At 54.3% G+C, this 25470-nt stretch overlaps 2 protein-coding genes across 6 annotated transcripts in view; one reads left to right on the forward strand and one right to left on the reverse strand.

Annotated features, from left to right (window-relative positions):
• Nucleotides 1-8920: 8920 nt before the first annotated feature.
• Nucleotides 8921-19826, reverse strand: SLC30A3 (solute carrier family 30 member 3). The gene is made up of 8 exons (XM_007532571.3): nt 19562-19826; nt 16213-16397; nt 15036-15182; nt 14800-14953; nt 12340-12538; nt 12081-12186; nt 11641-11775; nt 8921-9763 (listed from the first exon to the last, which is right to left on the reverse strand). Exons 1-8 carry the CDS (start codon nt 19654-19656, stop codon nt 9615-9617), a joined length of 1170 nt encoding a protein of 389 aa, XP_007532633.1. The 5' UTR covers nt 19657-19826; the 3' UTR covers nt 8921-9614.
• Nucleotides 18314-25470, forward strand: part of DNAJC5G (DnaJ heat shock protein family (Hsp40) member C5 gamma) — a 32586-nt gene continuing 25429 nt past the window's right edge. Inside the window, exons 1-2 of one of the 5 annotated variants that reach the window (XM_060186737.1) lie at nt 18314-18416; nt 22760-22928. In XM_060186737.1, coding sequence (XP_060042720.1) covers nt 22920-22928 — 9 coding nt within the window. In that variant the 5' untranslated portion in view covers nt 18314-18416; nt 22760-22919. Of the gene's footprint in view, nt 18417-19944; nt 20066-20728; nt 20933-22759; nt 22933-25470 lie in introns of those variants that run through there. The other 4 variants (XM_060186736.1, XM_060186738.1, XM_060186735.1 and 1 more) reach the window with 4 other exon arrangements.

The raw sequence follows: 25470 nt of genomic DNA on the forward strand, positions 1-25470 counted from the left end.
GTTGCAGGAGAAGGAGGGGAGTGGAGAGGGACCATAACACCGCTCAGCTCTGGCGCAGGGTGGTGCTGGGGACCGAACCTGCAGCCTCTGAGTTCTCAGACATGAAATTCTGGTACACGATACCCCACCCCCACCCCCCGAGAATTTTCTTTTTTACCAGAGCACTGCTCAGCTCTGGTTTATGGTGGTGCGGGGGATTGAACCTGGGACTTTGGAGCCTCAGACATGTGGGTCTCTTCGCATAACCATTATGCTATCTACCCTCCAACCCCCAAGAATTTTCTAAATATAACACTCTGTTTAAGGATTTGACCAGAAAATCCTGTAGAGAGAGTGGGCTTCTGGCACAGGGTAGGAAGATGGGACAGTTCCTCCCAGGGGTGACCCCCAGCCCTAGCAGCACGGAGGGTAGGCCCTGACACAGAGAAGGCCTGTCCCTGGGGGTTTCCTCCAGGGCCTCAGGATGCTGGGGGGGGGGGGCAGTGAGGGGGCTGGGATGGGGCTGGAGGGCCTCGAGGGCATAGGCACTGCCAATCCTGGGGCCTCCTTCCCACTCATACCTCCCTGCCAGACCTGGCTATGGGACCCCCTTGTCTGTACCACCTCAGGCTCAACAGCGTTGGACACCTGTGTGCTCATGAGATGCCACCTAGGGCCAAGGTATGGACAGGTGAGCCATGGGGAGCGTCAAGGGAACTCCCCCTGCCCTGGCCTCCTCCCCCATGCATCTCCACAGAGGAGGGAGATTCTGCCCAAAAAATGGGGAATCTCCTAGATGCCTTCACTGCCGCCCCAGTGCAGTCAGCAGGGGGTGCCACACCCTCTTGACAGTCCAGCTCACCATCAACAGGATGGGCCCAGCTTCCTGCAACACCTGGAGGACAGCAGAGGCACTGAGAGGCGGACCGCACTCCATTATCCGTGCATCCTCTTGCCCCCAGGCAGGCTGCTCTCCAGGTCCCAGATCCTAGGCAGAGAGGAGAAGGCCACACACCTCCACCAGGGTGGCACCAGGTGAGGCAGGCAGAGCTCTCCCCTCTGCCCTGGGTTCCTCCCCCTGGTCACTGCAGCACCAGACCCCTACCCGCCACCCTGGCCTGGCTTCTGGGGCTCTCAGGAACCCATTACAGCTGTCCTCCCCTTTCCCTTCCCGCTGCTCTGCTGCTTAATCAGCTGTGGAAAGAGCTGCCACGGGCTGACGGATAGCCCGTCCCTGGCTCCTCTCTTCCCCTGCCCACCCCCACCCCCGCATCCCTCCCTCACCATGGATTTTATCTCCAGGGAAGGGGCTTCTGCTTGAGCCCTGGAGGATCAGGCCGGGGTGATGGTGGCACAGCAGCTCCTGCAGATAAGGAGGTCCTGGGCTCCCCTGGGAGCCTGTATAAATGAAGGGCGGACGGCTGAGCCCCCTCCCTCATCCCACAGCCTACAGCCGGCCGTGCAGGGTGGATGGAGGGACGCAGTAGCCAGAAAGAAGGGGCGGATGCTTCGAGCTGCCTGGGACCGAGTGGTGTCCACTCTGACAGTCGTTACTGCGTGGCTGTGGGCAGGTGAGCCTCAGCACAGAAGACCCTGTCACCTCTGTGTGACTTGCACCTAGTGAAGGCTCAACAGAGGTGAATGTCTGTAGCTGCAGTCAGAGTGCTGGGCCCTGAGTCTCCCAGAAATCTGCTGTCATGAACAGGTTTGATCCCAAAGCTCACCCTTTCCTGCAGGCTGGTCCTGACATGTCCCATCAGCCAAGGTACAACACAGAATCCATCTGCTACGTAGGGTCACGGGCAGACGGTGAGTAGAAGGCAGAGCCCCAGTCTCAGCCCAGAGTTGCAGCCTGATGGAGAGGGCGTCCAGAAGGGGTTTGGTGACCCAAACGGTGGTGCAGTGGATATAGCAGTGGACTATCAAGTATGAGGTCCTGAGTTTGATTCCACTGTGAGTCCGATCACCACAGTGATGCCCTGATCTCCCCCTCCATTAATAAATAAATCTTTTTAAAAAAGGCTTCGGGGCTGGGTGGTGGCGCACCTGGTTGAGCGCACATGTTACAATGCTCAAGGACCCAGGTTCGAGCCCCCAGTCCCCACCTGCAGAGGGAAAGCTTTGCAAGTAGAGAAGCTGAGCTGTAGGTGTCTCTCTGTCTCTCTCCCTCTCTATCACCCCTCCCTCTTGATTTCTGGCTGTCTCTATTCAATAAATAAAAGCTAATAAAAAAAAAAATTTAAAAGACTTCCATGCCTGAGGCACCAAAGGTCCCAGGTTTGATCCCCAGCAGCACTATAAGCCAGAGCTGAGCAGTACTCTGGTAAAATAATATAATCTGTTAAAAAGAGCAACCCAGGTGGGGTGAAATGAATAAGGTGTTGGATTCTCAAGCATGAAGTCTGAAATTTAGTCCTTGCGTGTGCCAGAGTGGTACTCTCTTTCTCTCTCCCTTTCTCTCTCTCTCTCTCTCTCTCTCTCTCTCTCACTCATTTCATTTTTTGATACCAGGTTTATTACTGGGCATTGGCACTGGCATAATAACTCCACCGCTGTGGAGGAGATAGTGTAGTTACATGAGCAGACTGGCATGCCCGAGGCTCCCATGTCCAGGTTCAATTCCCAATACCACCGTAAGCCAGAGCTGAGCAGTGCTCTGGGAATAAAAAGAAAAAAGAAACTCCACTGCTCCCTGGGACCATTTGTTCTCTTTTCTTTGTTTGCCTACACAGTGAGAAATGGAGAAGACAAGAGACACCTTCAGCACTGCTCAATGCTCGTGAAACTTCTGCCCTGCAGGCAGGGACTGAGGGCTTGAGTCCAGGCCCTTGCACATGGTAATGTGCACCACTGCCCACCCCACCCTTGCCGTATATTTTTAAAAAGTATTTTTAGAGGAGAGTCGGGCGGTAGCACAGTGGGTTAAGCTCATGTGGCGCAAAGTGCAAGGACTGCTGTAAGGAGCCCGGTTCAAGCCCCTGACTTCCCATCTGCAGGGGAGTCACTTCACAAGCAGTGAAGCAGGTCTGCAGGTGCCTCTCTTTCTCTCCCCCTCTCTGTCTTCCCCTCCTCTCTCCATTTCTCTCTGTCCTATCCAACAACGATGACGTCAATAACAACAACAATAATTACTACAATAATAAAACAAGGGCAACAAAAGGGAATAAATAAATTAATTTTTTTACATTTATTTATTTATTTTCCCTTTTGTTGCCCTTGTTGTTTATCGTTGTTATTGTTATTGCTGTCATTGTTGTTGGATAGGACAGAGAGAAATGGAGAGAGGAGGGGAAGACAGAGAGGGGGAGAGAAAGACAGACACCTGCAGACCTGCTTCACCACCTGTGAAGCGACTCCCCTGCAGGTGGGGAGCCGGGGCTCAAACCGGGATCCTTATGCTGATCTTTGTGCTTTGCGCTGCCTGCGCTTAACCCGCTGAGCTCCGCCCGACTCCCTAAATTAATTTTTAAAAAGTGTTTTTAGAGAAAAAAAAGAAGGAAGAAAACGTGTGGCAGGAGTCAGGCAGTGGCACACTGGGTTAAGTACACATACTACAAAGCGCAAGGACCTTCTCGAGCATCCCGGTTCAAGCCCCCGGCTCCCCACCTGCAGGGGAGTCACTTTACAAGCACTGAAGCAGGTCTGCAGGTGTCTGTCTTCCTCTCTCCCTATCTTTCCCTCCCCTCTCAATTTCTCTCTGCCCTATCCAGAAAAATTGGCCACCAGGAGCAGTGATTCATAGTACAGGCACCGAACCCCAGGGATAATCCTGGAGGAAAAAAGAAAGAAAGAAAAAAAGAAAAAAGTGTGTGGCCAGGCTATGGTGGAATGGTAGGAACAGCACAAGACTTACAGGGTCCGATGTCAGTCCCGGCACTGCACGTTGCAAGGTGGTGCTCTGGGTCTGGTCCTTAGTAATAAATCTGTTTCTTTACTTGAGAGTGAGAGAGACCAGAGCTCAGCTCTAGCATATGTTGGTGCCAGCAGTCGAAGCTGAGGCCTCAGGCATACTGGTTATGATAATAATAATAAGAGAGGATCAGGGTCAGCAAATAGCTCGCTTGGATAGCGCACTGCTCTGCCCTGTGTGACCCAGGCTCATGCCCACTCCCCGCTGCGCTGCACGGAAGGAAGCTTTGGTGCTGTGGTCCCTTTCATTCTTTCTCTGCCTCTCTCTCTCTCTCTCTCTAAACAAAAAGGGGGTAGGGTGGTAGGTAGCGCAGCAGGTTAAGCGCACATGGCGCGAAGCGCAAGGACCAGTGTAAGGGTCCCGGTTCGAGCCCCCGGCTCCCCACCTGCAGGGGGGGTCACTTCACAAACGGTGAAGCAGATCTGCAGGTGTCTGTCTTTCTCTCCCCCTCTCTGTTTTCCCCTCCTCTATCCATTTCTCTCTGTCCTACCCAACAACAATGACATCAATAACAATAATAATAATAACCACAACAATGATAAAACAACAAGGTTAACAAAAGGGGGAAAAATACCCTCCAGGGAGTCGCATCAATAACAACAATAAGAATTACAACACCCCCCCCAACACTTCATCTGCACTATTCCAGCCTTTAGCTCCATGATTAGTCAACAATTTGTTTGGCTTTGTATGTGAACTCTCTTTTCAGCCACCAGGTTCCAGATGCCAGCATGATGCCGACCAGACTTCCCTGGACAGACGACCCCACCAATGTGTCCTGGAGCTCTGCCTCCCCAGATCCCTGCCCCACTAGAGAGAGGCAGGCTGGGAGTATGGATCGACCAGTCAATGCCCATGTTCAGCGGGGAAGCAATTACAGAACTCAGACCTTCCACCTTCTGCATCCCACAATGACCTTGTGTTCATACTCCCAGAGGGATAAAGAATAGGAAAGCTATCAGGGAAGGGGATGGGATACAGAGATCTGGTGGTGGGAATTGTGTGGAGTTGTGCCCCTCTTATCCTATGGTTTTGTTAATGTCTCCTTTTTTAAATAAATAAAAAAATAATAAATAAATAAGAATAACAATAAAAAACAAGGGTAAAAAAGGGAAAATAAATGAATAAATATTTTTAAAAATAAAATTAAAAAGCCTCCAGGAGCAGTGGATTCATGGTGCAGGCACTGAGCGCCAGCAATAACCCTGGAGGCAAAAAAAAAAAAAAAGTTTCATCATTGGGCCTGCAGGGAGGTATCAGCAGCAGTGCACCGAATTTGCATGGGAGAAGTCCTAGATTTGATCCCCCAGCATCACCAATAGCTACAGCTGAGTGATGCTCTGGTTAAAGGAGAAATAATAATAATAAAGTGAATCAGGAGGTGGCACAGTGGCTAGAATGCTGGACTCACAGCAAGAGGTCCTGAGCTCAATTCCCAGCATTGCATGTGCCGGAGTAATGCTCTGGTTCTCTAGTGTGTGTGTGTGTGTGTGTGTGTGTGTGTGTGTGTAAAGAAAAATTAGGGTGGGGGAAAGAGTATAGTGGATATGCAAACACTTTCATGCCTGGGGCTCCCAGATCCCAGGTTCAATCCCTGTCCCCACTCCACCACATCATAAGTCAGAGCTGAGTAGTGCTCTGGTGAAATAAATCCAAAAAAACAAAAACCCTTTGCCCATAAGAAAGAAAGAGGAAAGAAAGAAAGAAAGAAAAGAGAAGGAAGGAAGGAAGAAAGAAAGAAAGAAAGAAAGAAAGAAAGAAAGAAAGAAAGAAAGAAAGAAAGAAATGGGGCTGTGAGCTAGCTCACCTGGGGAAGAGTGCCTGCTTTGCTGGGTAAACAACTTGGCTTTGAACCTGGTCCCCACCACACTGGGGAAGCTTTGGTGCTGTGGTGTCATTTCCTCTCTCCCTCTGTCTCTGTCTCTGGAGCCGTGAGGCCCTGGCAACAACAAAAAACTCTGTTGTATGCATCTCCCCTGGGCAGGGGCTTCTGAGCGCCATGCTCTGCACCCCCTACTCCCCGCTGGCTAGGGAGTCTCTTGTCTCTTTCCTTTTCAGAACCTGATCCTCTTTTGCAGGGGTGGTGTAAGGCAGGAGATGGAGGCTCTGTCTGCTCCCCGCAGAAGATCCCTCACGCCTCGACTCCCTCCCTCTTGCATCTCCAGGGCCTGGAGTCAATGAGCCGACAAATGAGAAAGCGTGGAGTGGAGAGGCGGCAAAGCGTGGCCAGCAGCTGGGGCGGCAGGGTGTGATGGACTGCCAGCCAGCTTGGCCCCACCCAGCACAGGCCCAGCCCCCAGCCGGAGTTCAGGCCTCCCCTCAAAGAGAGGAGTGGCCTCTACCTGGCACGGGACTGACCGGGCATGGGGACATGTGGCAGGCTCAAAAGCAGCTCACATGGGCTGGACACCCGCATGAGCCCCCTTGGCTGTTACTTTGAGAACTGCGTGGGCAGAGGACTGTGGGCAGCTACCCCAGGGTGAACCCACAAAGGCAGCTTCCTCTGCCACATCTTTTTTTTTTTTTTTTTTTTTTTTTTCCTCCAGGGTTATCTCTGGGGCTCAGTGCTTGCCCTACGAATCCACTGCTCCTGGAGGCTATTTTTTCCCTTTTTTGTTGCCCTTGTTTATTGTTGCTATTATTTTTTAAAATTATATTTACTGGATAAAGACAGCCCAAAATCGAGATGGAAGGAGAGATGGAGAGTGAGAGAGACAGAGAGACACCTGCAACTCCACTGCTTGCGAAGAAGCTTCCTGCCTATAAGTGGAGACCAGGGGCTTGAACCCGGGACCTTATGCACTGAAATGTGTGCACTTAACCAAGTAACCACCACCTGGTCCCTTTATATATATATACATATTTTCCCTTTTGTTGCCCTTGTTTTTATTATTATTGTTGTACTTATTATTGTTGTTGTTGATGTCGTCATTGTTGGATAGGACAGAGAGAAATGGAGAGAGGAGGGGAATACAGAGAGGGGGAGAGAAAGAGAGACACCCGCAGACCTGCTTTACCACCTGTGAAGCGACTCTCTTGCATTGAACCGGGATCCTTACACTGGTCCTTGCACTTTGCGCCAGCTGCGCTACCGCCCGATTCCCTGCTGTTGTTATTATTGTTGTTATTACTGTCATATAGGACAGAGAGAAGTTGAGAGAGGAGGGGAAGACAGAGAGGAGGAGAGACAGACAGACCCCTGCAGACCTGCTTCACAGCTTGTAAAGCGACACCACTGCAGGCAGGGAGCCAGGGGCTCAAACCCGCATGCTTACACCGATCCTGGTGCTTCGCACCCTGTGCGCCACCTGGCGCCCTTTTTCTTACTAGTTTATTTATTTATTTATTTAATTTCTTTTTACTATTTTATTTATTGGATGGAGACAGAGAAATCCAGAGGGAAGGGGAGACAGAGATGAGAGAGACACACACACCTGTAGCCCTGCTTCATCACTCGTGCAGCTTTCCCCCTGAAGGTGGGGGCCAGGGGCTTGAACCTGGATTCTTGCACATTGTAACATGAGCACTCAGCCAGGTCCACCACCACCTGGCCCCCTCACTCCCTCTCTATATCACCCTCCCCCGTCTCAACTTCACTGTTTCTATCCTACACATAAAAAAGTTAAAATACTTTAAAAAAAAATAAAGATCATTTCATTATGTGGGGGCCTCACAGTCACAGACATGGGCTAATGGAAATGTTGCAGCCGGGGAGATAGGACAGCTGGTAGAGCACAGGACTTAACATGCCTGAGACTCCCAGTTCACCCCTGGTACTGCGTGTGCTCACTACTCTGTCAATTCTCTCCATACTCACATGAAATAAATGTTGAAAAAAAAATTTTTTTTTTTTGTTCAGTGCCTTTGCATGCAGCTGGAATGCTATCAGCCTAGGCTGAAGAGCTTGGTAAACTCCTGCCAATCCCAAGCTCTGGATCAAAACACTGAAGCACTGGATTCTTTTCAGAGATCAGCAGTTGGGCTACAGTCCTGCGGCCAGCAGAGCACACGCACTTCACACCTGTGTGTGAAGACCTGGGTTTGAGCCTCTGATTCTCACCCACAGGGGGGATGTTTACAGGTAACTATTTCTCTTCATCTCTATCTCTCTATCTCTATCATTAAAAAGGGGGGGGAGAGGAAGGGCTTCCAGGGACAGAAGAGTTGTCATATTGGCACTGAACCCCAGTGATAACCCTTGTTCAGTGGCAGAAATGAAGGAGTGAGTATATATATATATATATCAACTGGGGGCCAGGTGGTGGCACACCTGGTTGGGCACACATTACAATGCACAAGGACCTGGGATCAAATCCCCAGTCCCCACCTGCAGGGGGAAGCTTCATCAGCGGTGAAGCAATGCTACAGGTGTCTCTCTGTCTCTCCCTCTCTATCACCACATTCCCTTTAGATTTCTGGCTGTCTCTGTCCAATAAATAAATAAAGATATACCAAAAAAAAACACTGGACTCTTAAGCATGAGATCCCAAGTTTGATCCCCAGCATCAGGGGAGGACTGAGAGCTCTCACTCACTCTCTCTCTCTCTCTAGAGCATAAATGAGGAAAATTGGGCTGAGGGGGCTGCTCAGCGGTATCACACATGCACAAGTCCCTAGGTTCATTCCCCCTTGACCCAGAATGAATGAATGAATGAATGAATGCATGAATAATGCGAAGGAGGAAGCACCTGTACAGGGTCTCTGATGTCCATAGGCTGAACTAGACTCAAAGCTGGCTCTGCCCTTTGGGATCAGGCAGTCTGGGCACCATACATGCCGGAGTGAGTAGCAGCCACCTTGTGTGGTCAGCTGTTCTCCCCGAGGACACCTTGGCTCCCTGCTGTCAGCCAGCCCAGGGCACAATGAAACATTCCTGGGCCAAGCCTCCAGACTGAAGGGTGTTGTCAAGCAGGGGGAGACTGCAAAGGGACTAGGGGCCTGGCTGCTGGAGGGTGCCGGTGTCAGTATGCCAACAGGAGGCCGTGACCACCTTAGGTGCCCTGTCTCCCCTCCCAAGGAGCCAGCACCAGGTGCGATCAGACACAAGTTTATTATTGGTGGAGCTGCAGTGGAGTCCTCCCTCTCCCTGGGTTAGCCGAGGGCACAGCACCAACAGATGGATGGACAGACTGATGCCTCCAAGGGACACAAGGACAGCGCAGACTTGGAGGGACCATAGCACAGCCACACAGGCACAGAGACACACAGGCCACAGCACCGAGAGACACAGGCACACAGAGACGAGACCACAGGGCAGGGACACTGGGACAAAGTGCGAGTTTCAGGGCTCCTGCATAGACAGAGCGAGGGCCATGAGGGGAGGGGGCCCCGGCAGACCTCCCCCAGGCGTAGGCACACCAACACACACAGACACACATGGGAGGTGGGGGAAACACCTCCAGCAGCCATGAGAGGCCTGGAATGGACACAAGAGGCTCCTCAGACCTCAGGGAGAAAGGATCCCAGGACTTCCACCACCACCCTGCCTAGAGACCCAGAGTTCCCAGCTCCCAGAGGGGCACACCTGCTCAGTGGGATTCCCACCCCACTTCCTCACTCACACACTTTGGTCTTGCCCACCGGGGTTGGGGGCTGGGAAGCCAGCAGGTGGAAGGAGGGAGAAGGGAGGTGCAGGGCCCAGCTCCCCAAGCAGGGAGGCCGGTGCTGAGAGCCCAGCCAAGGCCGAGCCTGGGCCTGGCAGTGGGGTGAAGGTGGGGGCCGCAGCTCAGGCTTGGGAGAGGTCGCGGCAGTGCGGACACTGGGCCATCTCAGGCTGGTACTGCTCCACCTGCAGGGTGCAGCTAGAGAAGCCGAACCGAGAATGCAGGCGGGACGTGGCTTCAGCCAGGACGGCTTCCGGGTCAGCTGTGGCATCTGCAAGAGAGAGATAAGAGGCTGCAGGTTCCTAGGGGGACTGGCGTCGGTCAGGGAGTAAATAAGCATCAGGAAGGAGGACCTATGGGCTTACACGCCTTCCAGTTGGGCTCCAGCAGGGAGCCTTATTTTCCTTCCTGCTGTATGAGAAGCACAGTACCATCAATGAAAATTCGGGAGGCTCACGCTTTAATCACCAGGCTGACACACTCCCTGCTCTTATATATTCTAATCTCGTGTGGCCTTCAGGAAGTCCCAGAATGATCCCGCTATCAAGCATTCTACCCCACTGTCCCATCTAGAGCTTAGCATCAACTACCCCACCAAGGATAATATTTTTGGTATCCAAATTGCACTCTCTGATTGCTTCTTGCATCTGGGAAAAATTCAAAATTCCTTTGTCAGTTTGTGAGTCACCATATATATTTTTAATAGTTGAATCACAGTGTGGATGTAATTTCACATTCAGCTTTTTCCCCTCCTAGCCTGATACCATAAACATTCTTCTGAGTTGCCACACAGTCGTGGTTTCTCCTTGTCATGTGATGCCCCCCCAGGTGCAGCTGCCAGACAGTACCCAACGTGCCCTTCCAGGACAGGAGGTGCTGGCGGGCTTGCTTGGTTTGTTTGTCTGTTTTACTGATATCCAGATTATCACTGGGACTTGGTGCCTGCGTGATGAACCCAGTAGTTCTGGCAACCATTTTTTCCTTTTCTCTCTCTCTTTAAGATTTTATTTATTTACTAATGAGAAAGTTAGGAGAATAAAGAGAATGAACCAGAACCAAACCTCACTCTGGTACATGCGCTGCCTGGGACTGAACTCAGGACCTCATGCTTGAGAGCCAATGTTTTATTGTGTCACCTCCCAGACTCTCTCTCTCTCTCTTTCTCTCTTCCTTTCTTTTTATTTTATGGAATAGAGAGAAGTTGAAACTGCTTCAATGCTCATGAACCCACCCAGCCCCCACAAGTGGGGACCAGAGGCTTAAACCTGGGTCCTAGTAAATAGTAAACTGTGCACTCTACTGGGTGCACCACTGCCTGGCGACTGTTTATTTTCAGGACTTGTTTTATTTCTGTGAGAGAGCAAGAGAGACCCGAACACTACAGCTCTGGCATCTGGTGGTGTTGGGGATCAAACTTGAGGCCTAAGGGGCTGGGTGGCACACCCAGCAAAGTGTACATGTTACCATGTGCAAGGACCTGGCTTCAAGCTCCTGGTCCCCACCTGCAGGGTTGAAGCTTCACTAGTGGTGGAGCAGTGCTGCAGGTCTTCCCTTCTCACTGTCTCTCTCCCCCTCCCTATCTCTCTGCTTCTCACCCTCAATCAAAAAAGAAAACAAGAGGGGCCAGGTGGTGGCATACCTGGTTGAGGGCACATGTTACAATGTGCAAGGACCCAGGTCTGAGCCCTGTTCCCCACCTGCAGGGGGGAAGCTTTCCGAGTGGTGAAGCAATGTTGCAGGTGTCTCTCTGTCTCTCTCTCTCTCTATCACCTTCTTCCTATTCAATTTCTGGCTGTCTCTATTCAATAAAGATAATTAAAAAAAATAAAAAAACAAGAAAACAAGAAAAAAAAATGGCTGCCAGGAACAGTGGCTCTGTACAGGCACCGAACCCCAGACATAGTGCTGGAGATGCAAAAAAAAGGAGAAAAAATTCAAAATTCAGAAAGCAAACAGGAGGGTTTGGGATTGCTAGTCCAGTGCTCAGCAGTTGGGCTATTTCCCCGGCCCTTGCTGGAGACCCTGTAAGAGTGACTCCCCACACTACTTCATAGAGGGGGGGCGCCTCCCCCAAAGCATCCTTTACAGGGCTCTTGGTCCCAGCTTGAAAGTGAGGAGAGGCCCAGAAAGGTAGAGCCACGCACTCACCAATAGCCAAGTGTGCCGAGGCAACGTAGTAAGTGAGCGTCAGGGACCACAGGTGCAACTCGTGCGTGGCCCGGACTCCCGGCACCGCCAGCAGCGTGTCCCGCACGGCCTCGAACCCCATGTTCCGAGGGGCACCTGCAGGGGCCGTGCTGTAGAGTCAGGTATCCCTCCCAGAGGTGCTCCCAGCAGCTGACTCCATCTCCCCCTTCGGGATTCCACCACCCCTTCCTGGCCCCGCCCCTCCCCTAGCCCCGCCCCCAGCATCCCCCTCCCTCCCCGCCCCGTTGGTTTCCTTTCGGCCCTGATGCTGCCCTCCTTACAGTTCACAAGGCAGAGAGGGGGGCCAGTACCGGAGGAATGTGGGGGGCGAGGAGAGAACTGGAAGGAAGGCAGGGGGAGCCCATGCTGTGGGGCGGGGCAGAGAAGGTCGCGTGACTCACCCTCCATGAGGACTCGCAGGACATCGCGGAGGGTGGGCGCGGTGGAGCCCAGGGCGCAGATGGAGAAGAGGAAAGTGCTGATGGGGTCGGCTGCCTTGTACTGAGGCTGCAGAGAGGGGACCCCTGAGCCTGGGAGGCAGGGCCCCCTCCTGAGGCAGAGGGGTGTTCTGAGCAGACAGGACCTGGGGGAACCTCCAGCCAGGGTGGGACCTGGGGGGCTGGGGAACCCCGGAGGAGTCAGCCCGGGGTGGGGAGGTACCTTAAAGTAGATGAGGACAGAGGCTGCCAGCACCCCGAAGCTCTGCAGGAGGTCCCCCAACACGTGCACGAAGGCTGCCCGAACGCTGGTGTTCCCCAGGGGCAACTGCTCCCCGGGGCCCTCCTCCAGCGGTGCGTACTCGGCCCCCCGAGACCCGTGGCTGTGGGGGGGCCCCGCCTGGTGCAGCACAAAGGCCATTCTGAGGGGAGAGCAGGTAGCAGTGAGATCCAGCCCCCCTCCTGGCCTCTTCTACCCTCCCACTGTGCCAGCCCCAGGAAGGAGAGCACTTTGCCCGAAGGACACAGCGCAGCCTGGTGGTGTGTGTGGGGGGAAGTGGGGTTCAGGTGCCAGCCCAGTCAGGTGGCATGGATGGCTCAGCTCAGAACCTGGGTCATCTGTGATCTCCCCCTGCCCGCCCAGGGTGGCTGTGAGCGCGCTGCTCTATTTATTTTTTTAAGTTGTTTCATATTATTTTGTATTATCTTTATTTGATAAAGACAGCCAGAAATTGAGAGGGGAGAGGGTGATAGAGAGGGAGAGAGATACTTGCAACACTGCTCTACCACTTGTGAAGCTTTCCCCCTGCAGGTGGGTGACTGGGGCTCAAATCCGGGTCCTTGCATGTTTTAATATGTGCTCAACCAGGTGCACCACCACCCAGCCCCTGCTCTGTTTATCTTATTTATTTTCTGAGAGAGACAGGCCAGAGTGCTGCATGTTTGCGAAGCAGGTGCTCCACGTGCTCTACCCCCAATTATGGCTTCAATGAGATACTGTGACGCCCACACAGGTTGGTAGACTGTGGGTCTTGCGGTGTCTATCAGTGTTATTTGTTCATTAGGAGAGGACTACAGTACTACACAGCTTGGGCATAAAGTGGTGCTGGGGATTGAACTTGTGGCCTCTGGGATCTTAGGCATGTGACTTTGTGTTCTAACAAGCTGAACTAGCTTGGGTTTTTTGTTTATTTGCTAGTATAGACCTTTTAAAAAGTTTTTAAAATATTTATTTATTCTCTTTTGTTGCCCTTATTTTATTGTTGTAGTTATTATTGATGTCGTCATTGTTGGATAGGACAGAGAGAAATGGAGAGAGGAGGGGAAGACAGAGAGAGGGAGAGAAAGATAGACACCTGCAGACCTGCTTCACCGCCTGTGAAGTACTCCCCTGCAGGTGGGGAGCCGGTTCTTGGGCTTTGTACCATGTGCGCTTAACCCACTGCTACCACCTGACTCCCTTCTTCTTCTTTTTTTTTTTTTTAACAAGAGCACTGCTCAGCTCTGGCTTATGGTGGTACAGGGGATTAAACCTGGGACTTCAAAGCCTCAGGCATGAGGGTCTGTTTGCATAACTATTATGCTATCTACTCATGCCAAGTTTGTTATTATTATTTTTTCTTCACTGGTCCTGGCAGACTCTTTTTTCCAGGTAAAAGGTGATGGTTAGAAATGGGGAGAAAGAGATATCACAGCACCTCTCATGTAGCTCTCATGGGGTGGCTGGGGGCTATCTCCTGGCCCCTGAAGCAACTTCAAAAAGATTTACTTGGGATTGGGTGGTGCTGCACTTGGTTAAATGCACGTTACCATGCACAAGGATCCAGGTTCAAGCCCCCAAGTCCCCACCTGCAGGGGGAAAGCTTTATGAGTGGTAAAGCAGTGCTGCAGGTGTCTCTCACTCTCTCTCTCTCCCTCCCTATACCCCCTTCACTCTCAATTTCTCTCTGTCCCTTTTTTAAAAAAGATTTTATTTATTTATTTACTATATTTATTTTATTTATTTATTCCCTTTTGTTGCCCTTGTTGTTTTATTGTTGTGGTTATTATTGTTGTTGTCGTCGTTGTTGGCTAGGACAGAGAGAAATGGAGAGAGGGAGGGGAAGACAGAGAGGAGGAGAGAAAGGTAGACACCTGCAGACCTGCTTCACCGCCTGTGAAGCGACTCCCCTGCAGGTGGGGAGCCGGGGTTCGAACCGGGATCCTTATGCCGGTCCTTGTGCTTTGTACCACCTGCGCTTAGCCCACTGCACTACAGCCCGACTCCCAATTTTATTTTATTTATTAATGAGATAGATAGGAGGAGCGAGAGAGAAAGAACCAGATATCACTCTGGTACATGTGTGCTGGGGATTGAACTCAGGACATCATGTGTGAGAATTCAGTGCTTTATCTACTGTCCCACCTTCCAGATCACTCTCAATTTCTCTCTATCCTATCAAATTAAGTAAAGTTTTTTTTAAAGGGGTTAAATATTTACTTATTTATTGAGAAGAGAGAGAAAAAAAATGCACCACCCCAGCATATGCAGAGGCAGGGATGGAACCCAGGACTCAGGCATGCAAGTCCTATGCTCTGTCGCTATGCCACCCCCACCTCCACCCCCACTGCTGACGCTGGCTGCCTGGTGTATGTCTGGAGCACAGAGAAACCCGCCCAAGGGAGGGGGGTCCTGAGGACGTACAGCAGGTTGGCGCAGACGGCAATACTGGCGGTGAGAAGCATGGCGCCACCCTCGATGTGGTAGTCGCTGTGCAGTAGGCGGATAAAGGCCAGGTACAGCAGAATGCCCGTGACCATCCAGAGGGAGACCACTGAGGCCAGCGCCCCCAGCGTCTCTGTGGGGAAGATGAACCCTCAGAGGCCTGCCCAGGACTCCCCCCCGCCCATGGCTACAGAGGCCCGGTGGCACAGCCTGACCTGAGCGGTGCCAGCCAAAGGTCATGGTGCGGGTAGCGGGCCGAGTGGACAGCCAGAGGGAGAAGAGGCTGCCCACCATGCTGCCCACATCAGCCAGCAGGTGAGCGGCGTCGGTCATGATGGCCAGGCTGTGTGCCAGGTACCCACCTGCAGGGGGGGGGGGCAGCAGGCTTTCAGGTGGGAGATTGAACCCGCGTCAACTTGGACTTTCTCTGCTGACTGAGTCTCTGGCAGCTATTCTTCCCTGTTCCTCGACTTTGTCAAGCTTTTCTACAACGAATCTTGTGTTCATTCAGTGCCGGGGATGAAATCCAGAGCATCACATTTGTCTTTATTTTATGTGATACTGGGTCTCCTGCCTCCACTGCTCCTCACAGAATTATATATTTCCTTTCACTTTCAGTTAGAGACAGAGAAAAGAGACACCCTGGCACTGTGGCACCCGCCACTCATCGCCATTAGTTACAAGGGCTCCCACCCAGGGCCTGCAATTTTTGTTTTCACTCTTGAAGTGTAGGAGTGCAAGTCTAGCACCTAGAAGCTTTTTGCATTCTCCATTTCAGAGAAGAGAGGGGGAGAGACAGGGAGACCTCAGTGCAGCACCCCTGTTCGCGGCTCTCCTATGGGGGCCAGGGCCCCAGCTCAGGGTAAGGCAGGCGCCAGAGTTCCGTGCCACTTCCCTGCTCCTGCAATGTACATTTGAATGACCAGATTGGGTCTTGAGGCCATGGGATAGCTCAGTGGGTAAGGGGTGTGCCTTGGTGTGGGTGTACGGTCCAAGTCCTGACACCACGTGGGAGCGTCACAGCACCAGGCCCTCCCTTCTCTGCCCTCAAGTGAGGTCACACGTGAGAAGGCGCCGCACTGAGCCAGGCCCCTGGAATTGAATCCCGCCAACACCACTTAGGGGCAGCATGGCTGTGGCATGCCCTCCCCCATCTCTCTTTCTTTCTCTCTCTCTCTCCATCTCTCCTGCTCACTCTCCCACTCTCTAAAGTGAAGAAGGGAGGCTGCTTGGCCATGTTGTGGGCACCAGAAGTGAGAAGCCAGCTGAGGCCTCACCCTGTCCTGAGTTCTGGGCACCGCACATCCTCATGCCCCATCTTCTCTGCCTCTCCCCTAGGAGCCTCCCCTGGAATCTGGGCAGTGGGGGGCTAAAGGAGCTGCCTCGACTTACCCACCACCTCGCCGGCCATGAAGACGCAGCACACGGCACAGGCAGCACAGAGCTGCCTCTGTGCCTGCAGACGCTCAGGGCTGAGCCCAGGCTGCGGTGGTAGCGGGTCCCTGTGGCAGTGTTGAAAGCCCGTCTCTGCAGGTTTGGGTTCCTCGGCACGGGCCTCGGAGGGCTCTGTGAAGAGACTAGGGTGGCGACATGGTTCAACCCGGGCTCCTGGATCAGGGGCCCCCAGATGGCCTCCTCAGACAGGTTGAGCCTCTTGCTGATTCCCAAGGTCTGGTCAGCCTCAAAGACACATGGCGGGGAGGTGGGAAGGGGTGGGGCTAAAAGGTCAGCTTGGACCCCAGAGTTCCTTCTCTTTTCAAACCAGAGGCCTAGAGGCCTGCAGCTGGCCAGTACCAGAGAAGCAGTCTGCACTCACAGCTAACTTAAATGTCTGGAGGTGTGAGGCTCAGGTGGGAGAGGACTTGGGGGCTGGGAATGGACACCAAGCCAATCCTCTGTTGTAAGGGTATCACAAAGAACATGGGGACCATGGCTCAGAGGATAGAGCATTTGCTTTGCAAACTGGAGGCCCCAAGTTTGATCCCCAGCATTGTATGTGGCCAAAAAGGTGGTTTCTCTGTTTCTTTCAGTAATCAAATCAATCTTTTGTTGTTATTGTTGCTTTTGTTTGTTTGTTTACCAGAGTACTGCTCAGCTCTGGCTTATGCTGGTGCAGGAGATTGAACCTGGGACCTTGGAGTCTCAGACATCGAAGTCTTTCGCAGAACCATCATGCTGTCTCCCCACCGACAAGTAAATCAATCAATCTTCAACAAAAGGTGCAGTTCAGGAGGTGGTACAGTGGGAAGTACTGGACTCTGAGATAAGAGGTCCTGAGTTTGATCCTTGGCATGGCGAGCATGAGAGTGGTTTCCTTTCCTCTCTCTCTCATTAGTAAATACACATTATAAAAAGCACCCACTCCGAGCAGCCTCTTGGAGCTCCACATGTGCGAGCTTCAGCAAGAGGAATCTGTGAGAGCAGTTATGACCCAGGGCTCAGGTCACTTCGGTGAGGAAACCAGGGGACCCTGAAGGCAGAGGCAGGAGAAGGGGCTGGAGGCCGGGCAGGGCTTTGATAAAGAGGCTAAGTAAGGCCTAGGCAGAGGCAAGATGAGGGGATATGGCTTGAGGGAGGGACACTAAGCACCAGAAGGGGTCCTGGTCTCAGTGCCTCCTTCCCAGACCCACATCCCCAGCCTCTACCCCGATATGTTATCTTTCCTCTCTAGCTAGACATGTTGCCAGTGAACCGAGGGAATACCAGCCCCCACCAGACAGTCTGGGTTCCCTGTGCTCGCTCGGAACTAGAAGCCAGGTTCCAGAGTGGAGGGTTGTCATGGGGAGGATGGAGCGCCAGAGGCTATGACAGGATGATGGCAGCTAGAGCACTGGACTGGGAGTCTGAACACACTAGCTGTCTTTATTCTGATCACAGGCACCCAGCAGAGGCCCTGGAGCTTCTGAGCTCCCCATGAGAGGGCTGGGGTCTCCCCCAGACAGGGCACCAGCTGACCCGTGCTCCAGCAAGGCCAGAACCCAGCCAACTCAGCGATAAAGGTCCCAAATTAGCAAACACAGTCCTGGAAGTGGAGGTAGGACAAGGATGCCCGAGAGTGAAAATACAGGATGGGGTTCAAGCTTGATCTTAGTGGTGAAGGGGAGGGGCACCAGGGTCTCCAGCTGAAGAAAGCACCACCAGACATGAGGGAAGAGGGGGCAGCATTTGGTGTCTGAAGGGAAAATTCAGGTGCTGGAAAGTAGGGTCACATCTCTGGAAAGCCTTTCTTTTCTGAGACAGAGGATGCGGGTGTCTGTGATTCAGGGTGCATGACCAGAAGACCAGGGAAAGCATCACTGGCAGCCCCTCCCCTGCGGGTGGTGGTGGTGGGGTGTCAGAACAAAAGGCTTGGAAGAGGGGGGAGGGAGTGGCCCCGCTCCAGAGAGAAGGGGCTGCAGACCCTTGAATGACAATGACAAGCTCTGTGGGTGAGGATGGAGGTCTGGGGTGAGGGGGAACAGACAGGATCTTAAGGCATCTTTCCCTAGCCCCGTGGCGACCTTGCTGCCCTACTGGCCTGGGAGGAAAAGAGGGGAGACAGAAGGATCGGTGGTAGGCCAGGAGGCCTCCTGCGCAGCCCGCTGGAGCAGGGACAGGTAGGAGGGGAAGGCCGCTTTCCCCAAAGACTGCAGGGCTCAGTGACTAATGGTCATATGAGGTGCGGGTCTGATGAGCCAGTCACCAGAGGCTGGGGTGGTGGCAAGACGGTGTGAGGGACAACCCCCCCCATAGACTGCAGCCTGTCATCAAGGTGGCCACCTTCAACAGGCTGCTGTTCCCTTTTGTTCTGCATGAATCAGCCCTGGGGAAGCCTGCTGGTAGGCGTGTGGGTGGGATTTTTTTGGGGGGGGGGCTGCTGGGGCTGGGAGAAGGAACGACAGTTTCCTTTCCCTGGGACCCTGAACCACCTACCCCCCCCAACGATCAACACCTAGTCTGAGCGGGTGGGAGGGGAGCTGCGCCTGAAACCGGCTCTCTGAGGGGGTGCAGGGCCCGGCGGAAGCCCCCACAGCTGCCCGGGGAATCTCCCCCAGCCTTGGCTTCCCCCCACCCGGGGACGAGCGATCCACACGGGGACACCGCGGCAGAAACAAAGGGAGAGGGGCTGGGAGGAAAACGGGGTGCCGGCGCCAGGAGAAGCCCGGAGACCCCAGCCCGAGACACAGGGACAGTGGGCCCCCAGACAAAATGGCCCGCCGGACTGACCAGGGGGGCCTGGCGCGGGGTCGGCCGGGCTGCGGGGCGCGGAGGCGGTTCCCCGGTTCCCTGCCGCCCCCGGCCCGCTGTCCCCGCCGCTCGGCGCCTCATTTCACACCTCGCCGCCCCCGGCCCCGTCTGTGCGGAGCCGGGAATACCCCCTGCCGCCCAGCCCGCACCTGCTCCTCCGCCGCCCCCTCGCTCCCCGCGGCGGCCGCCCCCCGGACCCGGGACTGCACCAGCTGGGGGGCTGGGGACGCGGGGGGCTCAGCGCCGGGACCCCCGGAGCAGCCGGACCTCGGGGCACCCGGTGCGCGCTCCGGCCCGACGGGGACGCCGGGTTGCGGGGCGCCATTCGCGGTGTCTGGAGGTGCGGGCTAGCGGGGAGGAGGCACCGCGACTCTGGGCGGTGCGGGAATCTGGCGCCCCGAAACCTGGGGGGCGCGGCTTGGGGCTGGGGGAACGCGACCTGGGGGACCGCGGCCCGGGGTGGGGGTGGCAGCGGCATGCAGGTGGCTCCCCGCTGCGGGCCCCGCCGTCCTACCTCTTGAGGCGCAGGCCGCCCCCCGCGCCGCCGCGGTCCCGGGGGCTCACCAGCCGCGTGGTCTCCGAGCCCCCCGAGGCGGGAGCCGGCTCCATGGCCCCGGACCCCGGCCGTCTAGGTCTCGCCGAGGGAGGGCGAACACGCGCGGGTCCGCGCCGAGTCCCAGCGCCCGGAGATGCCTGCAGTCCCCGCAGGGCCCGGGGCCACCGGCGAGCAGGGCAGCGCGGCTACAGTGGCGCCGGGAACCCGAACCGCAGAGCCCGCGGCGGGGCAGCCCCGCCCCGCATGGGGCGAGCGCTCTGGCCCCGCCTGTTTGAGGCCCCGCCCCGAACATCCCCGCCCCCTTGGGGCCCCGCCCCTGACCGCCCGCTGGCTGGGGGCCCCGGCGCCCTCCGCACCTGCCACCCCTCTCACACTGGGGGCCCCGCGCTCCCCGCCGGCCCCTAACCGCCCCCCTCCCGCAGAGCAGAGGCAGGTGCAGGGCCCCGACCACAGGACGAGTGTGTAAGTGGGCAGCGACGCAGCCCCGAAGCCTACGTGGAGGAGGAGATGGGGTCGGGGTGGGCCCTGCGCCGACCGCCCAACCCCGAACCGCTCCCCCCAAAGTATTTTCCCACGGAGACTTCGGCCGAAGCTGCTGCTTCCCCACGGCTGCTGTTTTCCGGGCGGGTAGACTGAGGCCCGGCCCGGGACAGCGTGGCCAGGTCTCTCCCCGGCAGGCTGGCACCCATGGGCACGCGGAGGAGGGAGGGCGCCGCCAATTCTCAGGGCTCACAAGCCGCTGGTGATGGGGTCGGGTGGGGTCGGCTTGTGGACAGGACACCGGGGCGTCTGCAGCACCCCTGCGGCATCGCCCCCGCTGTCCCCGTGCAGAATGAGGTGGGGGGCAGGGGCCCGACCACGCGCCCCACTATCCAGCCCTCCACGGGGAGCCGGGGGTGTGGGGGGACCGAGGTAAGGGTCCCACCGGCCACGTTCTGCAGAACACCCAGGCGCCCTGGACTTGAATGTTTTGGGGATATATACCTACCATCCCTCCAAAAAAAAATTATTGCAAACTGTAAGGCCGAGTGCGCGGTTTCCCAAAAAACAAACAAACAAAATGAAACTGGGGCTCTGGCCAGACAGAGCGGTTGGGAGTGAGGGGGTTAAGCCGGGAGAGCTTCGCGGAGGAGGTGAGGCTTGAAAGGAAGAGGCAGGCTGGGCGGCGGGCTGGCTGTTGCAGCCAGCAGGCGGGGGAGAGCGCGGCTCGTGCCAAGGTTTGCGGGCGGCTATGCGAAGGGGCCCAGGGCCTCCACCCCCGCCGCGCACCTCGGCTCCCTACCCCCTGCTCCAGCCCCAGGCCCAGTCCAAGCCTCTGCGGAGGTGGGGGTAAGCCATGGGGGGAGGGGCTTTCCTCTCCGATGCCCCCCCCCCCCCAGCGTGGGCCCTCAGTTCTCACTGTCCCCGGAGGCCATTTGCGAAGGTTACAGCCGGTGGCACGTACGTCCCAGCCCGCCCGTTGCCGTCGGTTCCCGGGGCTCCGAGCCAGCGCCTGGGGCTTCCCCGGCCTGAGCGCCCGGGAACCCGGACTCCGAGGAGCTCTCCGAGCGCAGGGCGGCGAGCTAGAGACTAAGAAGCCATGGACACCCGGCTGAGCACGACACTCGGAGACAGGGTCGTGACAATTGTTTCCGCCGGGATTTCCCGGCCCAGGAGGGGGCGCCCAGCCCTCACGCGTCCTCTCGCCACCCCGAGGGAAGCGAGCCAGCAGGAGGGTCTGAACGCTCCCCGCGGCGGCTGGAGCTCCGGGGGTGCTGGGCCTGGGAACGTGGCGCCCCCGGAAGCCCAGGGATCCGCGGGGAGAATATACTGAGAGTTTCCTTTAATTGGAAATCGATGCGAGAAAAGGCTGGCAACTGCACGGGCTGCTTGCACCTGTTTCTCAACGAGCCATCAAGTGGCCGCATGAAAATGTACCTTTTGAATGACAGGAGTTGGGGGTGTACGTGTGTGACGTAGGAATGAGAAAGGCAGTTGGAGCCCCGCACAGAACCGCAGGCTAGTCTAAAGGATTCCTTCAACATCTGACACTTCATGTCAGGCACCCTTGCGACTGAGCTGGAGGTGAGGGGTCCTGGGGAAGAAGACAGACACATGCCTCCCTGTCCTGGCTTTCACTTGATTGCCACATCTCCACTGCCCTGTTTTTGCTTTACCTAGTCTTTTGACCAGAGCACCGCTTGGCCCTGGCTGTTGGTGATATCTGTGATGGAAACTGGGCTTTCTACATGCAAGGCTGGTGCTCTGGGGCTGCTGATTTCCCAGACCCTGGTCCACAACTGCTATTACTGACTCAGCCACCAGCTCTTCCTGTCTGGCCTTCTCTGTCCTAAACTGACTCTTTGGGCCACTCTTACTCCCACAGCCTCATCAGATGCTGCCAGGAGGAGGGGTCAGGGTCAGCTTCCAGAGAAGAGGGAGCAGAGCCAGTCAAGAAAGGGATGGGGGTGGGGAGGAGAAGCAGGACCTGGGGAGAGGAAGACAGCAGAGCCCCAAACTGGTGGGGATTAGGGTGAGTGAGAGATCTCCAGCAAGTTTGGGAATCCGTACTCTCAGCCTGGGGTTATCCCCTTGAAAGGTCCACTCCAAGCTGATGGGTACACTGGTAACCTGGGGATGGGGGTGGGTGGGTGGGGAGGGGTGGCTTCTACTCTGCTCACCTGTTAGCTCCAGGAAGCCATATATATATATATATATATATATATATATATATAATTTTTAAATTAAGATTTTATTTATTCATGAGAAGTGATAGGAGAGAGAAAGAACCAGACATCACTCTAGTACATGTGCTATGGGGATTGAACTCAGGACCTCATGCTTGAGAGTCTAGTCCCTTAGCCACTGTGCCACCTCCCAGGCCACATATATATACATTTTATTAATGAAAGAGAGCTACAGAGAGAAACCAGAACTCTCAGCTCTGGCTGGTGGTGGTGCTGGAGATTAAAACTGGAACCTGGAAGCCTGAGACTTGAAGTTCTTTTGCATAACCATGATGCTACCACCCCAGCCCCAGGAGGCCTTTCTGACACCCCGGGCCTGCATTATGTGGTCACAGTACTAAACTGTAATGCTGTGTTTTGCCTGCCCGACTCCCCACTGAGAGTGCAAACTCCCTGAGGACGGTTGTCTTTATCATCACTGGGTCCACAGCGCCCCCTCGTGGCCCACACTCAACAATGCCATCCAGAAAAGAAGCTGCTGGTCAGAGTGGATACAGGACAGGACGGAGGAAGTAAGAATTTAGTGGAACGCACAGAGGAGGAGGGACAACTGCAGTTGAAGCGTCATCTCCTTGGGGAGACTTCTGCTGATGTCCAAAGTAGGTCAGTACTCGTGTTGAACATCCTTATTGTTCATTTCTTTTCCTTCCCAGTCACTTTTCATGCTGTAATTAAATTGTGACTTGGTGACGCTTTGCTGCTTCATTTGGCTCCCAGGTACCATAACCTGGTTTCCATCTTACTTCAGGGGCTGTTTTCAGTCTCCTTAACGGAGCTTCCTCATCTTCCCAACCTTCCAACAATACAAGTCCAGGACCTCTTCTCTTTCCTACCCACCTCACTCTACAGAGGTGACATTCAGTCATGAGAATTAAAATTTCATCTGGAAACAGCAGAAGCAATGGTTGGTGGAGCTGAGTGGGGGATACTTGGAAGATCATTGTACTATTCTATGCTGGTGAATCTGTTCATTTCTTTTTATTTTTAAACTTTATTTTACTTGGCAGGCCAGAGAGAAATTGAGAGGGACAGGGAATAGGGAAAGAAATTGAAGGGAATAGTGTGGGTGGATAGCATAATGGTTATGCAAAGAGACTCTTATGCTTAGGGCTCTAAAATCCCATGTTCAATTCCCTGCACCACTATAAGCCAGAGCTGATATGTCAGCAGTCCTGCTCCCACTCTCCAAGCCACCGTCTATCTTCCTGACTATAGCATGGCCTCCTAGGCCATCTGCCTTCAGCCCTCATTGCCCTGTAGTCTCTTCTCAATCCAGAGACAAGGCAGCATAGCCCCAATTTCACCACAGTGCCTGCCCCACCTCCACACAGCTGCAGAACCAGCAGAGCCCTGGGCAATCAACTGCCACCCTACCCTGTTTCACATGATTCCCACCTCCCTCCTCAGCTGCTCGGACCTGTGTGTAGCTCCACTGAACACCAGCCATGCCGTCACTCCAGGGCTTCTGCATGGCCTCATCTCTGACCCTGGGGGCCTGGGACAGATGTCTTCAGAAGTTGCCCAAAAACCTGCTTTGTTCATTTTGTTTTTAAATAGAGACAGAGAAAGAAGAGAGAGAGGGGAGAGAGAGAGGAAAAACCACAGCACTTGGGGCTGGGCAGACTAGCTTAAAAACATAGTAGGAGGGAGTTGGGCAGTGGCGCAGCAGGTTAAGTGCACGTGGTGCAAAGCACAAGGACCAGCTTAAGGATCCGGTTCAAGCCCCCCAGCTCCCGACTTGCAGGGGAGTCGCTTCACGGGCGGTGAAGCAGGTCTGCAGATGTCTTATCTTCCTCTCCCCCTCTGTCTTCCCCTCCTCTCTCCATTTCTCTCTGGCCTTCTCTCTCCCCCTTTCTTTTTATCTAATGGCCATAGTATCAGGAATGCGGGGTGCTTTGTGAAGCAGGAAGTCTGAAAGGACGAGGCACACCTTTGGGGTTACTACTGCCCCTCTTTGCTCAACCTCTCAGTAGAGAGAGAGACCGACAGGATTGACACACTCCTCAGGTTCAAGCCCTGCCAAGCTCAGCCACATCCTCACAATTTCCCGACATCTCCCTCTTTCCAATGGCCGTATTTAAATGGGTCAATGTCTGTAAAAGACTCCATCTCTGACAGAGGAATAGTAGTGTAGGGGTGAACAGAAACCTGCTGGGCAGAAACCTAAATGATATCATGCAGGCGTTTTCAAAAAGAAGTGGCACAAGACAGGGAGGGATAAGGAAGAGTAGCAAGGGACAGCGTGAGACTGGAGAGAGGCCTGGTAGGTGGAGAGGGGCTGCCTGATGGGCAGAAAGGGGGCGCTGCCTGATAGGCAGAGGAGTGGGGGCCTGATAGACCGAGGGGGGAGAGGGGTGATCTGGTGTTGCATAGTCCCGAGACAGCTGGCTGCAAAGTCCATGAGCTGCTACAGTCAGTCCTCAAGAAGTCCAGCAGTGTAAAGGGAGTGTCCAAAGGTATACCAGCAAGTCCGATAGAAGCGCCAGTCCAATGCTAACGACCAGGGGAAGAAATTCCAGGGGATTAAATGCTGCACATCTATCTCGATGGGGAAGGTCAGCTACTGGAATTTTGCTTCTCTGTAGAGAGTGAGCTGGAACCACCAAAACGTGACAGGTGAAGCAGTAAAGACAGACAGTGATGGGTGAGAGAAAGGCAGTAAGAAAGTTCTGTCCTTGGAGTCTGTGAATCAGCTTCTTCAGATCATGTCAGGTCACATCATTGGTTTCAGGGGGGCCATCTAGTGGGCAATGTCAGAGTGTGCAGGGGTCCAGATGATTTTCTGGGGGTTCCTGTGAAAGAAACACATACAAATCTGCTTCCCGTGGTTAGCAGGGCATCTGGTTTGAATTTTTATAGATATTAAAAGAGGTTTAATGTAGTTAATGCATTAGCCAACTGAATATTAGGGGGATGTATCTCCTTTTTTTCTTTACTTAATTGGGTCTAGGTATTTGGCAGACCTTCTCAAGAACCGTTTGTCTTTGGGGGTTTTAAGGGATGTCTGTGACATGGGTAATGTTATAAAGGAAAAAGTCTTTAAGGTGTTGGCTGACAAAGGCAGGCCAATAGCGGCAAAATGAGACACACCAGTTAAGTGTAGAAAAAAAATGTGAATGTTGTTAATTTACATAAGTTGTA

This window comes from Erinaceus europaeus, chromosome 3 (assembly GCF_950295315.1).
Source record: "Erinaceus europaeus chromosome 3, mEriEur2.1, whole genome shotgun sequence".
Lineage (NCBI taxonomy): Eukaryota > Metazoa > Chordata > Mammalia > Eulipotyphla > Erinaceidae > Erinaceus > Erinaceus europaeus.

Excerpts from the sequence above, each read along its gene's own strand:
- SLC30A3 (XM_007532571.3), bottom strand. The coding sequence starts at position 19,656 with ATGGAGCCGGCTCCCGCCTCGGGGGGCTCGGAGACCACGCGGCTGGTG. Across the intron at positions 16,398-19,561 it reads GGCGGCCTGCGCCTCAAGAG|TCTCTTCACAGAGCCCTCCG; the intron begins GTAGGACGGCGG and ends TCGCCACCCTAG. Across the intron at positions 15,183-16,212 it reads CATGGCCGGCGAGGTGGTGG|GTGGGTACCTGGCACACAGC; the intron begins GTAAGTCGAGGC and ends CCCCCCCTGCAG.